Here is a 14,153-nt window from a genome sequence, read left to right on the forward strand (position 1 = left end):
TTTTTTTTACATATTTCAAATAAAAATCAATGTTTAAAAAAATATTTTTATTTCATATTTATTTCATTACGTTTTATTAAATTTAAATTAAAAAAAATTGCGTTTTTGAGTGTCCCACGACGCGCAGTTGCGCGACCGCGTGTCGTGAATCACGCGTGCGCACATGCAAAAGAGTGACATGTCGTGCGACATGTTCTCGTCGCCCGACAGTGCGGTCGGGTAATGACGCCCCGCGCGTCACAGCGCCCGACACTATTGCGTCCAGGCGTTGTCGTCTCCCCCTTTCACCCTTCATTTTTTACGAAAAACCACCCTTTAGGGGGCACTTTTGGTCTTCTTGAGTGGGCAAAGGCTCATCCCACTTCTAAAAAGTTTTTTAGAGGCCTAATGGCCAATCAAAACTCATTTCAAACCATTTCTTTTTCAAAATAATTCAAAATTATTTGAAATTCGGATGAAAATGTTATAAAATTTAAAATTTAGGTTTTAGCTCCAAAATCCTCTCTAAATACCCTCACAATTCTTCCCTTTTGAGTAAGAGTGGACATTGGGAGAAACCCTAGAGTATTCTCATTTGAACACTTAGGGTTTCTCTTGAGCTCTCTCTCTCTCTCTCTTCCTCTTTACATTTCTCATCTTCTTCTCCAACTTAGAGCAAGCTTTCAACTCTCTTGGAGGCATCATGTTGGAGCTTCACTCAAGGGGATCTTCATGTGAAGGTGTTCATCTTCCCTAGGTCTTTTCTTATTAGAGGTATGCAATCATCATCCCCCTCATTTCTCTCTTCATTTTCTTTTCATCTTCATCTCCCCATGTTTAAAGGAGATGACACTCAACCTCTTTTTAGAGACAAGAGACTATGCTCAAGTGCACCGGGAGCATGGAAAGATGAGATGATCTTTCATTTCATGATTGAATCATGTTTTCTCTTTTATTGAATGTAGCTTTGTTTTTCTTTCTTCATTTTCTTCTCATCTTCATCTCCCCATGGCCAAAGGAGATAGAACTCAACCTCTTTTTAGAAACAAGAAGTTATGTTCAAGTGCACCAGGAGCATAGAAAGATGAGATGATCTTTTATTTCATGATTGAATCATGTTTCCTCTTTTATTGAATGTAGCATTGTTTCTCTTTCTTCATTTTCTTCTTATCTTTATCTCTTTATGGCCAAAGGAGATAACACTCAACATCTTTTTAGAGACAAGAGACTATGCTCAAGTACACCGGAAGCATGGAAAGATGAGATGATCTTTAACTTCATGATTGAATCATGTTTTCTCTTTTATTGAATGTAGCATTGTTTTTCTTTTTTCATTTTCTTCTCATCTTCATCACCCCATGGCCAAAGGAGATAACACTTAACCTATTTTTAGAGACAAGAGATTATGCTGAAGTGCACTAGGAGCATGAAAAAGTGAGATGATCTTTCATTTCATGATTGAATCATGTTTTCTTTTTTATTGAATATAGCATTACCTTTCTTTCTTCATTTTTTTCTCATCTTTATCTCCTCATGGCCAAAGGAGATAGCACTCAACCTCTTTCTAGAGACAAGAGGCTATGCTCGAGTGCACCAAAAGCATAGAAAGATGAGATGATCCTTCATTTCATAGTCACATCATGCTCTCCTTCCTAGTTGAATCTTTCACTTTCCATAATCATCTCTCTCTCTCTCTCTCATTCTTTTTCCTTTCTTGAATATTGTCTATGTATTACCCATGCATAGTTGTTTGGTTTTCTGTTTATATGTGAATATATGATGAGAATGAGTGTGTAAATGGGGTTCTTTATTTTTATCTTCATATTAATTTTTAGGGTTGGGATTTGTCCAACCCAGGGAAACCTTCATGAATATGTACATGTTAAAAATGCATTATCATGTCATTGCGTATAGTTTCATTCTTAATCACCCAATTTGCAACCCTAACAACTGCCTCGTTATGTTGCTTGATTTTCTTTCATACCCAATGATTGAAGATTTTTCCTTGTAACAAACTAAATAATAACATTCTCCAATATGGCTTTGGAGATTTAGTTTAGGCTCTTACATGAGTCCAAGTTCCCCTCCGGCCCACATGAAAATTTGAAGTCGGTTATTTTTCATTTCCTGATTTTTAATTTCTTGAAGACATGTGTGTATATATATATATATGTGTATATATACATATATGTGTACATGAGGATTTTCGTTTCTCTTTTTATGTTTCCACACTTTATTTTACAAATTTTCATATACATATGAATGCATATATACATGTGTTTTATTTTTTCTTTCTAGAACCTTTTGTTCATTGTTTCAAGATAAATGTCTTATCCTACAAATTTCTTATATATATATATATATATATATATATATATATATATATATATATATATATATTTCTTTTTCTTTCCCTCTCAATTTAAGTTAAGACTTCATTTTTGAAAGCTCATAAAAATATGTATACATACATATGAAGAATATATATCTCATTTTATTTCAAAATCTTTCATCTAATGATCTTTGAAGTCTTTTTCTCTCTTTCTTTCTTTCTTTTTATAAAAATGTTGCATATCCTCTATTCCATTAAACATTTTCTCATGATATTTTATTTACCGATTTCACTAAGACCAAAAATCAAGTAATGACCCAATATTGGATTCATGCTTGATGGTCAACAACCCCAATCCATTTTCAAAAACTTTTCCTTCTTATATATGATATTTATCAAAACAAAAATCTTAAATGAATGTTATGGTAGGAATGCTTTTAGGTTAATATTATGGTAGGAATGAATGATTTTTCTGTCTAATCATATATGATCAATGCATCCATACATTTTCACACACTTTATTTCACTTATGATCACAAACATGTCACCAAAAGAACTTAAGTAAGATGAGATGGAGCACTAAGTAGGTGGTAACCGAATTAGAGCAAAATCTCAAACTACTTAAAGTCTTAAGACAACACTAAAGTGATTTCAAAATGATGTCACAAGCTTTTCAAATGATATTTACTAATTCTACTTTTTCCTCAAAACATTTCATATTTTCAAGCAACTCTTCAAGAATTTTTTCAAAAGTTTGAAAAATCAAACTTTCAATATTTTCTACACCGCATATAGCCCTTGGATTGTTTACTCATAGTAAAAGCGCCAGGAAAGATCGATCCTCGTACCAACGGACGAGTCCCTACCCCAACAAGGTTTCTTCCTATACGGCGGCGGCCTTTGGGTCAGAGACGTTGCTTCTACTATTTTCCTCGCTTGCAATCAAGTGGGAACCTCATTCAATACACGAGAGAGAGAGAGAGAGAGAGAGAGAGAGAGAGAGAGAGAGAGAACACAATCCGGAAAGTAACAAGAGAAGGTATATACGAGAAAACAAGAGAAATAACGGCTGCCATGTGAGGGAAACAAATCATTCAGGAGGTTCCGGGCGATTTGATATCCGGTCATGGGTCAGCGACTCAGCCACTTGGGTAAGAAAATGGATCTACTGATGCAAACGGGTCGGATTGAAATCACACCACCAGATTCAGCCGAATAATATCCAATTTTCTTTCCAATTTTCGAAACTTTAACTCATTTGTATTGGTAAAAGAGGGATGACAAATCACACCCCCAGATTCAGCTAACCGGATAATATCCATTTTTCTTTCCAATTTTTGAAACTTTAACTCCTGATAATATTCAATTTTCTTTCCAATTTTTGAAACTTTAACTTATTTGTATTGTATTGTAAAAGGGGGATCACAAATGCACAAGTTAAAGCCCCTCAAGTGTCACATCAAAGTTAAAGCCCAGCAAGAGTTACATCCCAAAAAGATATTGAGTGTGAGCTTGGTCGCGGTAGAATAAAATATTCTTCTACAGCTACTAATACTAAAGTTTGCACATCTGTCATTAAGAAAATCCAACACCTTCAATTGGACCTCCATCCACTTTCGAATTCCAGGCAATATCCGGCCGTCTACATCTCCAAATGCGGATAGGGTATGCAAGCACTTCTGTAGCCGCCACTGGATCTTCAATTGAGAATTGAGCATATTTGAGACAAAATTATGGGTTTGTCCGTTAGCAAAGGAGTCGCATCTGGATCTCCAAATTCATCGATTTGAACTTTTATTTGAAATCTGAGTTCCGAGTTCGATTAGATCCAGATCCAAAATGGGTTCTACAGCTACCTGCCGCAGGTCTTCTTCAGTAAGGTCCGGTCCAAATAGATTGTTATTTGTTTAGCCTAGTCCTCCGTTCGTCATGCCAAAGTATGAACATGAAAAGATGTAAAAAAACTGACTAAAAAAATATCAAGCGGAAATGGTGCGTGTGAGCACATACCAAAATCGTTTCAGTCGGCCTTCAGGAAAAAAGGAAAACAAAATTAGGAGTTGGTGGATTAAATAAAACAAAATGTTCCCACCTATTTTGGTGGGCAAAAAAGCTTTAGCACAAAACAAAGGCTGAGGCAGGCAGCAAAATAGCACCTTACCTTGTTCACACGTACCTTGTTGCTTTGAAATTGTTGATCATGTAGGCCCCGGAGAAGGAAAGGGGAATCCGCCTGAGAAAATGGAGTGGAAGAGATTTCATGGCAGATGACATTTCGTAGGTCTCAATTTCCAGAGTTGGAGAAACAAAAAAGTTGAGGTTCGTGATTCGTCAAAGAATGAGGACGGACTTAAAGTGGTCCAAAAACATTATGCTCAAATGAGCTACAAGGCCAGACAATAAATTACTACTGCAAATTTGCTTTTTTCTGCTTTTACATCGTTTTCTTTCATAATTTTGATCTGTATGCATCAACAAACACCTACCATGAGAAGAATGTGTATTCATGTGTATATATATTTTATGCCAGACATAAAATGGAAGCTTAAAAGTTCGTATATATTCTTTCTTTGCTCATAACCCGTCCATCTTATAAGTGTCAAAAATATTAAATTCTGTTGTTTTCAATGTTCATAAATATGAAGATCACTTAGATAAATGTTATATGTGACTGATTGCTTCATGCAAAATTTGTTTCTTCAGAAACATATGAGTGATAATTAGTACACGATTAATGTTTTGGTCCTGCAAACGTAACTTTATATGGTAAGATTTTAATAATTGGGACAGCCCATTTCATCCATTTCCTCATGAATGTTCAGTGATACAAAAGTAAGGTGTTGGTCAAAATTAGGTGCAACGTGTAGTTTTTTTTGTTTTGTTTTTTAACTGTAATGTATTCTTTCTAGTGCAAATTCAAGCGAATCTCCATTTGGATGATTCACAAAACCATGATTCAAACCCAGTTTTTGGGGCCGGACTCAGTTTGAATTTTTTTTGGCAACAAAAAACGGGACTAAAAAAAACCGGATATAATGAAGACGTTGAATTTTGAATAATACCCAACTCGGTTAGAATTAATAGCTGTTCAATATAGAGTGGTATCTCGGTAGTGGCTCAGTGCCCTTTTTCCCGAAAGGAAGCCTTCAACTTTTACTCAGTAGTCGGTAAACAGCTAGTTTCTGTAACTGTCTTGGCCCCAGCCAATGCTGGGCATTGAACTGGCACGACTCAGGCACTCTAGCCGGCCAGACAGGCCCACTCTTGTTAGACCCGACCTGATACTTTAATATGCTGGGCCCGTGCACTTTAATCAGCCCATTGGCAGCCTGATGGGCCTGACAATTTTTTTATTAAAAAAATTGAATACAATTTTAAAAAGTAAATTAAAAGGTTCTTAACTTTTATTTCGATGCTTCTGTGTGGCATGGACCACCTAACCCGAGGCCTAATAAGTCGTCGACCTGACCCCGGCCGACCCATGCCCAGCCGGCCAGCCCTATAACCGGCTGTTTATTTTTGGCTGATAATGGCTAGCTGAAAAAAAAAAAAAAATTATTGTGCATTTCTTTTCATGGTAGCATTTTCTGGTAGTGGGCCAGGAAGGAAACCGGTTGCCAGATCAGGTCACGCTGACATGGACGGATGACCTCAACAAACATGTTTTCTGGCTAGTGATGGCCGGAAACCGGCCGCCACTCGTGTGCCTAATAATGTGCTTTCTCTTCACCTAACCATGCGACTGAGCATGCAGACATGTATGTATTATGTATACATACACTCAAGTGTTTGCAGGTGTAGTCTTCTTCCGCAAAAGAGGTCAAAATGTATGATTTCTTTGTATTTGGTATCAGTTTTGCCAACAATTGATTTGATGTTTTCTATTATTCTTACATATCAACTATATATATATATATATATATAATGAAATCAACTGGCTAGTTCTGTGCTCAGATGGTTATTCTTATTTTGTATCAGTAAAAAACTTAGTAAAAGAGCAAGTCGCTTGACCACAATTTTTAGCGACAAAATACATAATTTGTAGTAGTTTTTAATGGCACAAAATAAAAAATAACCATCCGGCATGACCCAGGACGCTACTACACTCAAAGACCCCAGAAAAATGGATGCCCAAACCATTGGAGCTTCTTCCTCCTCGCCCCTAGGAAGCATATATAATGATATGTGTTGAAATTTGATGTCGATTATATACTCAGGGAGAAGGGATTGTTTACATGTACAAATAGGTTTGCATGCGTGTCTTATTCATTCAAATTTCAAAGCCATATTTAAAGTAATTAAGGACAGATTCTATATATTATACATATCATCAACCATGTTCGAAACGACCTGATCTCTTCCTTGTATTGGCACTCTTCTTTTAATTTGCGGACGATCTGATAGTTTTTAGGAAGACCACTATTACCTCCTTTAGAAATTCTGCATTTTCTTTGATCAAGTGGAATTTTTGTGCAGGCTTAGAAATCAACAAATGCAAGCCCATCTTGCTAATATCCAAACATTAATTGATGAATTTGCTTTTCGGTTGTAGCGTGCACTGCATGCAATTGGACTTTCCTTGTACATCATGAGTATCAGAATCTTATTCAAACTCAAGTCTAACATAGGAGCTGGAGACTATTATACACTGTGATATCAAATGCTAGTCTAATATAATAGTTCGAGAGTATTGCCAGGACAAGTCAAATATGAAAGTAGGGGAATACAATAAACCATGTGACATACCATATAATATAGAAGTTGGCGAACATCGGGGATGATCTAATACAATATAGGAACCATTCATATCTCCATTAAGGGAGAAGGGAATACAATAAGAGGCACGGCTTTCGGCAGTGTTACCCCATCCTTGGCCTCCATATCAAGTTGCTCTGGTTCCATCCCTTGGGGAAGCTCCCACGTAAAGGCATGGAGCAGAGAAGCCAGCATCAAGTGAACCATCCTTTCCCCCAAAGCTATGCCGACGCATATCCTCCTTCCTGCTCCAAAAGGGATGAATTGGTAGTGCTTCCCTTTAAAATCTACGTCAGAACCAATGAATCTCTCTGGCAAGAAGGATGTTGGGTTTTCCCAATATGCATCATCGCGGCTTATGGCCCATGCATTGATGAGAACTTGGGTGTGCTTGGGGATGGTGAACCCGGCAACCTGTACAGTAACATCTGCTCTGTGTGGTAAGAGAAGAGGACCAGGTAGGTGCAGCCTTAGGGTCTCTTTCACGATCGCATGCAAGTAAGGCAGCCGTGGGATGTCCGACTCTTGGACGGCGCGGCCGATGCCAATGGCCTGCTTTAGCTCAGACCTAGCTGCAGCCATCTTGTCCGGGTGGCGAAGTAGTTCCGCCATGGCCCATTCTACTGTGATACTGCTTGTCTCTGCGCCAGCAATGAAGATGTCCTGTTAATTAAACAAAGTCAGTATAGCAGGCTCATCAGCAAATTAATCCCATAAAATGATTGTTACTTGCATGCTTCGTCCTCTCATTATCGAAAGCTGTTTACGAAACACAAAATCAAGTAGCAATATTTCACCAAAATTGTTAAGGAGGTCAAACAATTAATGGGTATTGGGAGCTCTAAAGGATTTACCGTAGCGGATCGGCTTGTCAAAAGGGTAAAAGTCCCCTTCAATGCTTATGGGTGTTAGTCTATGTATAGCAAACAAGACAAAGAAGAAAAGGCTTTGAGAACGAAATCACCTAATAATTTATTTATTTTAGTGGACCATTCACTCAATATGATGAAAAATTGGTGATTTTGAATGGCTGAAGACGTCGGCTCATTAATGTCAATTGGGGACGTTCCATCTCCACTCCGATATCATTGGTGGATCTGTTTTATTGGAGGACAAGCGGGAACCTGATTTGAAGTCAACATATTAGATTGCTAACAATTGATAGCCAAGAGTCATTATCAGTGTTTGTTTTGGGCCAGTGGGCCCGTTTGATGGGCGAGAAATCTGAAGTAAGAAAGATGTTTTTGAAAATAAAATTTCGAAAAGAGTGAAATAGAAATAAATTTTGAAAATTTTCAAAATGACCGTGTGTTTGATAAGTTGGGATTTACATCTGTGGAAAAAAGAGAGATGGGCAGATGGGGAGCGGGTAATGGAGGCAGTGGCGGGGGACGTGGGGAGCGGCGGCGGCGAGAGATGGGGAGCTGGTAATAGAGGCGGTGCCATCGGCAGCGGTGGGGATGTGGGGAGGTGCCCTCGCCGTGCCCTCCTTCCCTCCTCGCCGTGCCCTCCCCCCTTCTTCTCCTCTTCCCGTGCCCTCCTTCCCTCCTCGCCGTGCCCTCCCCCCTTCTTCTCCTCTTCCCGTTCCCTCCTCGCCGTGCCCTCCTTCCCTCCTCGCGGTGCCCTCCCCCCTTCTTCTCCTCTTCCCGTTCCCTCCTCCCCGTGCCCTCTTCCCCTTCTTCCCCTCCCCTCCTCGCCGTGCCCTCTTCCTCTCTTCTCCTTCCCGTCTTCCTCCTCCCCCTCTTCTCCTTCCCTCCTCACCGTGCCCTCTTCCCCTTCTTCCCCTCCCGGTCTTCCTCCTCCCCCTCTTCTCCTTCCCTCATCGCCGTGCCCTCTTTCCCTTCTTCCCCTCTTCTCCTTCCCTTCTTCATCCTCCCTCCGCCCTTCCCTTCTTCCTCCTTCCTCCTTCTCCTTCCCTTCTTCATGGTAAAAAAAAATGTCCAAAAAATTTTTTCTACCTTTTGCCTGGAAAAGAATTTCCCCTGAATTTTTTTTTCCGTTTCCACCTCCAACCGTAAAAAAAAAAAAATCTTCACATTTGATAAAATCAGAAAAATTTCAAATATTTGAATTTTTTCTCCTTTGCTACAGAAATCTCCAACCATCAAACGACCCATTAAAGTATAGAGTTTATTTTGGGTACTTACCTTCATCATGCTTTAGCATGTACATGTGACCTTTCTTTTACAACCTATAAACTTAACAACCGGAATGTTCAAAGTGAAGACAGGTCGCTCACCAGCCCCATCTTAACCGTTGCACAAAACCTCTTGAGATAATTGTTTTATGTGTTCACTGTTTACTCAATCCTCTTTTAGAGAATAAAAAGGAAATCACACACCAAATTTGTCGTTTTACTCTCTTTGGTAGGAATATAGATTAAGGGATTAGATTTAAATCCGACGCACTCTTAACCGTACAGATCTTGAATTCAAGTTAAGATTCCAATACGAATGAAAAAAAAAAGCCTAGACCATATATACTTGAATCCAAATTCATGAATCCCATTTTTAAATTCAAACCCGAATTCGGTCTGACTTCGAAACCCAATCCAAATGATATTAAGATATATTGAAAACTGACTTTCAAAATGTGTGACTAGATGTTATATGTTTATTTAACACCAAATCTGATCCAAATTTGAAACAAAATTAATTTAAATCTGAATCCGATTCCAAAGAGATATCATCTTTTAAACCAAGCATGGCCTAATTTCTTATTGAATGTTAATTTTTTAAAAAAAAATTCAATTTTTTGAAGTAATTCCGTTAAAAAAGTCATAATCTTTATTAAAAAAAAGGAAAAAGGAAAAATTAAAAAAAAAAAAGGCATAAAGGATGTGTCATGTGTGGGAATGGTGAGTGAGAGCGCCGGTACCGAAAGTATGGGCTTGATGTTCTGTCTAGTGAACCCCGAGCTTGGGGTCGCCACAAGCCGAAGAAGCACGTCCAAGAAATCCTCGCCCTCCTTCTTCCACCCTTCTCCAGCGCCACATGATTGCAATCGTTTATCGATCAATTCGTCAAGGAAAGCAAACATTTGCTTCAAAAGAGCCTTGTTCCTTCGCCTGATCCCCTGAGGATCAACCAAGCTCAGCATCGGAAAGTAGTCGGCTATGTTTGCTTTCAAGACAGACTGTGTCAATCCCCACACCAGGCTCTTGAACTCGCCTGCCGACTCCGACTCCACATCCACAACGTCCTCCGAATACACCGTACGCGACACCAAATTCAGAGCAGTGGAAAAAGTACACTTGCCGATGTCCACCGGACGCCCGGCCGCTGATGCCGTTTGGATGTGCTTGAGGAGTGCCTGCACCTTCTCCTCCCGGAGTCCCCTCATGGCGTCCAGCCTCTTAGGCAAGAACATCTCGTTGTTGCAGAGGCGTCTCAGCTCCCGCCACCTCGGGCAGTTTTGGTTCATCGCGATGCTCGACTCGGCGTAGTTGAACACGTTGGTAGCGTCCAGTCCAGTCCGGCCGGCGAGGTCGCGGTCGTGCTTCAGCAGCACCTCCTCCGCCATCCCCGCGGAGGACACCACCACCGTGGTCTTCAGTCCGAGACGGAGGGTCATGAGAGGTCCATACTGCTTGGAGAGTCTAGCCAGGGACTCATAGGGCTTGGCGCCGAGTTGGAATAGAGAGCCAACCACCGGCAAACCCACTGGGCCTGGAGGGAGATTGCTGGTTTTCCGGGAAATAAGAGAATAGAAGGTGACAAAGGATAGCAAGATGCAGAAACAAGGTACCACCAAATCACAAAGGGCAGCCATTTATTTTCCGCTCCTATTCTTTGTTCCTCTCCCTTCCTTCCTGGCTGCCTCGATCGCTTTATAAAAGACTCCAAGACATTATGCTAAAATTTGATGCATGTCAATTATTACTTAAGAAAATGGGATTCTTAATTTACATGTGCAAATAGTTTTGGGTGCATGTCTTGTTCATTCAAAGCCATATTCAAGGTATTTAAGGACTCATTCTACACAACCATGTTGGGATCAGTCGCTTTTCCTAGTATTGAAACTCTTCTCCTTGCAAATGTTGGGATAGTTTTTAGTTGGCGCAAGTTGTGCAAGCAGTCTTCCAAAAGAATAATGCCCACAATATAAAACAAAATTATAGCACCAAAGACAAGTAACAATAACATGCTCCACAGGGCATGCATAGACATGATGAAGTCTGAAGATAATGCCTCTCAGCATATTAGACATGCCAGCCATGTGTTTGATGAGCAGAGAAACAGTCAGTTTTTTTTAGAAATTCCACTTATGGGCTCTTTTTTCAGTATGATCTCAAATGGGTTTCTTGCTTTTTCTGATTTTTTTGATAAGGACATCGCTTGTTCAAAGTTCCATTGAGAGGTTGCTTGGAAGGTTCACTCCCCTATCTATTGCTACAAGAAACACAATAAAAAACACGGCACTCTTGTTCACAGTTAAATCAAGTAAGTTTGTACTTTTAGACATTGTCCCTTAAAAATAAAAAAGTGTTGTTCATTTTTTCTTTAAGGCAATAAGAAAGGCAAGCCTCCTTTGGCGGTTGTAGTTGGAACAGGTACCCATATCGGAAAAATAGAAGATGTAAGGATCATAATTGAAGTCATGGAAGAAGACTAGATATTTTTTTCCTTATGTCAACTTTGGTCTGCTAGGGCCAAAAAAAGTGTGACATCTTCTCGTTGTCTTTTAGTGTGAAAACCTCTGCAAACATATGCATGCTTAACATATGCATGTTTAACAGTCAAGGAAAGTAAGTTCATGTTTCTCCCAGTCAAATATCATGACGTCTTAAATTTACTGCGCCCCCATTGGCTGATTGGATTCATTTTTTCAAAGGTGGATATACATGTGCGACGCAGCGGGTTATGTACCCCTCGGTGCACCCGATAGGCAACGACGAAAATGGTCCTCATTAATAGAAAAGGAAAACTCTTTGTAGGAACAGGAAGAAAACTAAAAACCAAAGAGAGTTAAAAAAAGATTAGAAAAAAGAGATTTTTTAAATCACAGAAAACACGTTTTTTTTTAAAAAAAAACACAAAAACACGTGATAAATTAAATCACCGATTAAAACTAAAAAAAAAGGAAAACTCTTTGTAGAAACAAAAAGAAAACCAAGGGGAGTGCGTGAACCGGTACATTCAATCACCTCTCCTTGTTGGTTGTGAGGAAATGGTTTAAACCGCGTCTGTGTCACATTAAATATGACTGAGCTTCCCTCTCTATCTATTGGATGCAGCTTTTCAAGACGGACATAACAAGGCTTGAATCTAGCATGGTGAGGCTAGAAAAATTAGAGCAGAGGCTGTAAGGGAAGTTAAAGGAGGCTGTTCAAGCCAGCCGATAAAGATTCATACATTAACTTTGAGATTCAAATTCACAACCATGTGCCAATTGTTCAGTAACCGAATGAATTTGATTTCAGTATTTATCTTTGTCACGTGATCATGAACAAAATGAAAGTCCTCCACGCCATGCTTGGTCCAAACATATACGATAGGGTTTGCCGCCAATTCTGGCGTTCCATCACATTCGAACCCCAATACTTTGCTCAAGGAAGGTAACCAAAGTCATTCAATTGCTGTACATGCCAAGATCTTATATTCTGCCTCAATGCTCTGCTTATGCGACTCAAGATACTATTTTCTCTTTCAGAAATTGACAAAACCTCTTGTGGACTTTCTATCTTCTACATTTTCAGCCCAATTGGCATCAGCTTACGTTGTAAGATTTAACATAGATGACCGTTGAATATGTAGGCCATAATCGTTTGTGCCTTTGAAATATCTAAGAATGTGTTTTACTAGCATTTCCAATGTGTCCCTCTAAAGGCTGATGCATGTGTTGACATGCATGATTGACAGCAAACGCAACATCCGGTGGAGTCAAGGTTATGTAATGTAATGCTCCCACCATGCTCCCATAGAGGGGCAGAACCAACGTAGGACTCTCATGGGTCCTAGCCCCAAATAAAAAAAAAAAAGTATATGTAAATTTTAAAAATTTTCACTTGTTATGTGTAAAAATTTTGAAAAATGATATTTCAGCCCTAGTCAAAATTTAAAAACATTCAACCCGTCTCAGTAAAAATTTTTTACTCTGCCCCTGCTCTGATGAAAGAATGGATCCAAGAGCGGAGCATAAGAAGTAGAAGTCCAACAAGAACTCATGGGCTTGGCATCAGAAATTTTGAACTTCGCAAAAACAGTTTGCAAGTAGCACCTTTGCCGAAGGCCTATTAACCACAATTTCGAGAAAATAAGAGAGATCCCCAAGGATCATGAAAAAACTAGTCCCAACTTTAGCAATCATGCGCTGAATAAGAATTGGCGATGCTCTTGCGACAATGAAGTCATCAACACATACAAGAAAATATAGTTGGTCATTCCCTTGAGTAAAGATAAATAAAGATGCGTCAAATTGAAAAACTCGAAAGACATGAGATAAACGAAAACAACTCAGTTGGTGGTATCATGCCTGAAGGGCTTCTTTGAGCTCATATAATGACTCATCCAACTTACACACATAGTGGGGATATGTGGGATTTATAAATCCGCTGGATTGAGATATGTAAACATCTTCTGCGGCCACTGGTGTTGAATGGTTTTTTCACTTTTATCGATGTCTGGTGTCAGGCAAAGGTTTAACTTCAATGACACAATAGCTTTATGCATTGGTGAAGGCTACAGTTAATCGACGTCTTTTGATAAACGTCGGTGGAAATTCATACTTACAGACATTTAGCTCCAATCGTTAGTAAAAGTCAACTTTTACCGATATTATATTTTCAATGTATCAATGAAACTATCTTTTTTTAAGTGACCCCATTAAAAAGGACATTATCAAAATCTAATTGCCGAAGTTCCTATTGAGATTGAACAGCTAGAGTAAGAAGAACTTGTATGGTTGTAGGTTTGATAGTCGGACTTAAAGTCTCAGTGAAATCAAGGGCTACTTCTTGGACAAAACTCTATGAGACAAGATGAGCTTGCAATAATCCCATCGACATTTCGTTTGATACCAAAGATGAATTTCCGGTCGACTAGGAACTGAATGTCATGTGCCATTCTTGTGCAATGCGTCTATATCT

The 14,153-nt window shown here is 39.2% G+C and overlaps 1 protein-coding gene across 1 annotated transcript; it reads right to left on the minus strand.

The window, feature by feature from the left end:
- Positions 1-7,033: 7,033 nt before the first annotated feature.
- Positions 7,034-10,841, minus strand: LOC116263105 (geraniol 8-hydroxylase-like). Its single transcript, XM_031642696.2, has 2 exons — positions 9,944-10,841; positions 7,034-7,729 (listed from the first exon to the last, which is right to left on the minus strand). The coding sequence occupies exons 1-2, from the start codon at positions 10,835-10,837 to the stop codon at positions 7,115-7,117; spliced, it is 1,509 nt and encodes a 502-aa protein (XP_031498556.1). The 5' UTR covers positions 10,838-10,841; the 3' UTR covers positions 7,034-7,114.
- Positions 10,842-14,153: the final 3,312 nt, after the last annotated feature.

The sequence above is a fragment of the Nymphaea colorata genome, chromosome 10 (assembly GCF_008831285.2).
Source record: "Nymphaea colorata isolate Beijing-Zhang1983 chromosome 10, ASM883128v2, whole genome shotgun sequence".
In the NCBI taxonomy this organism is placed as follows: domain Eukaryota; kingdom Viridiplantae; phylum Streptophyta; class Magnoliopsida; order Nymphaeales; family Nymphaeaceae; genus Nymphaea; species Nymphaea colorata.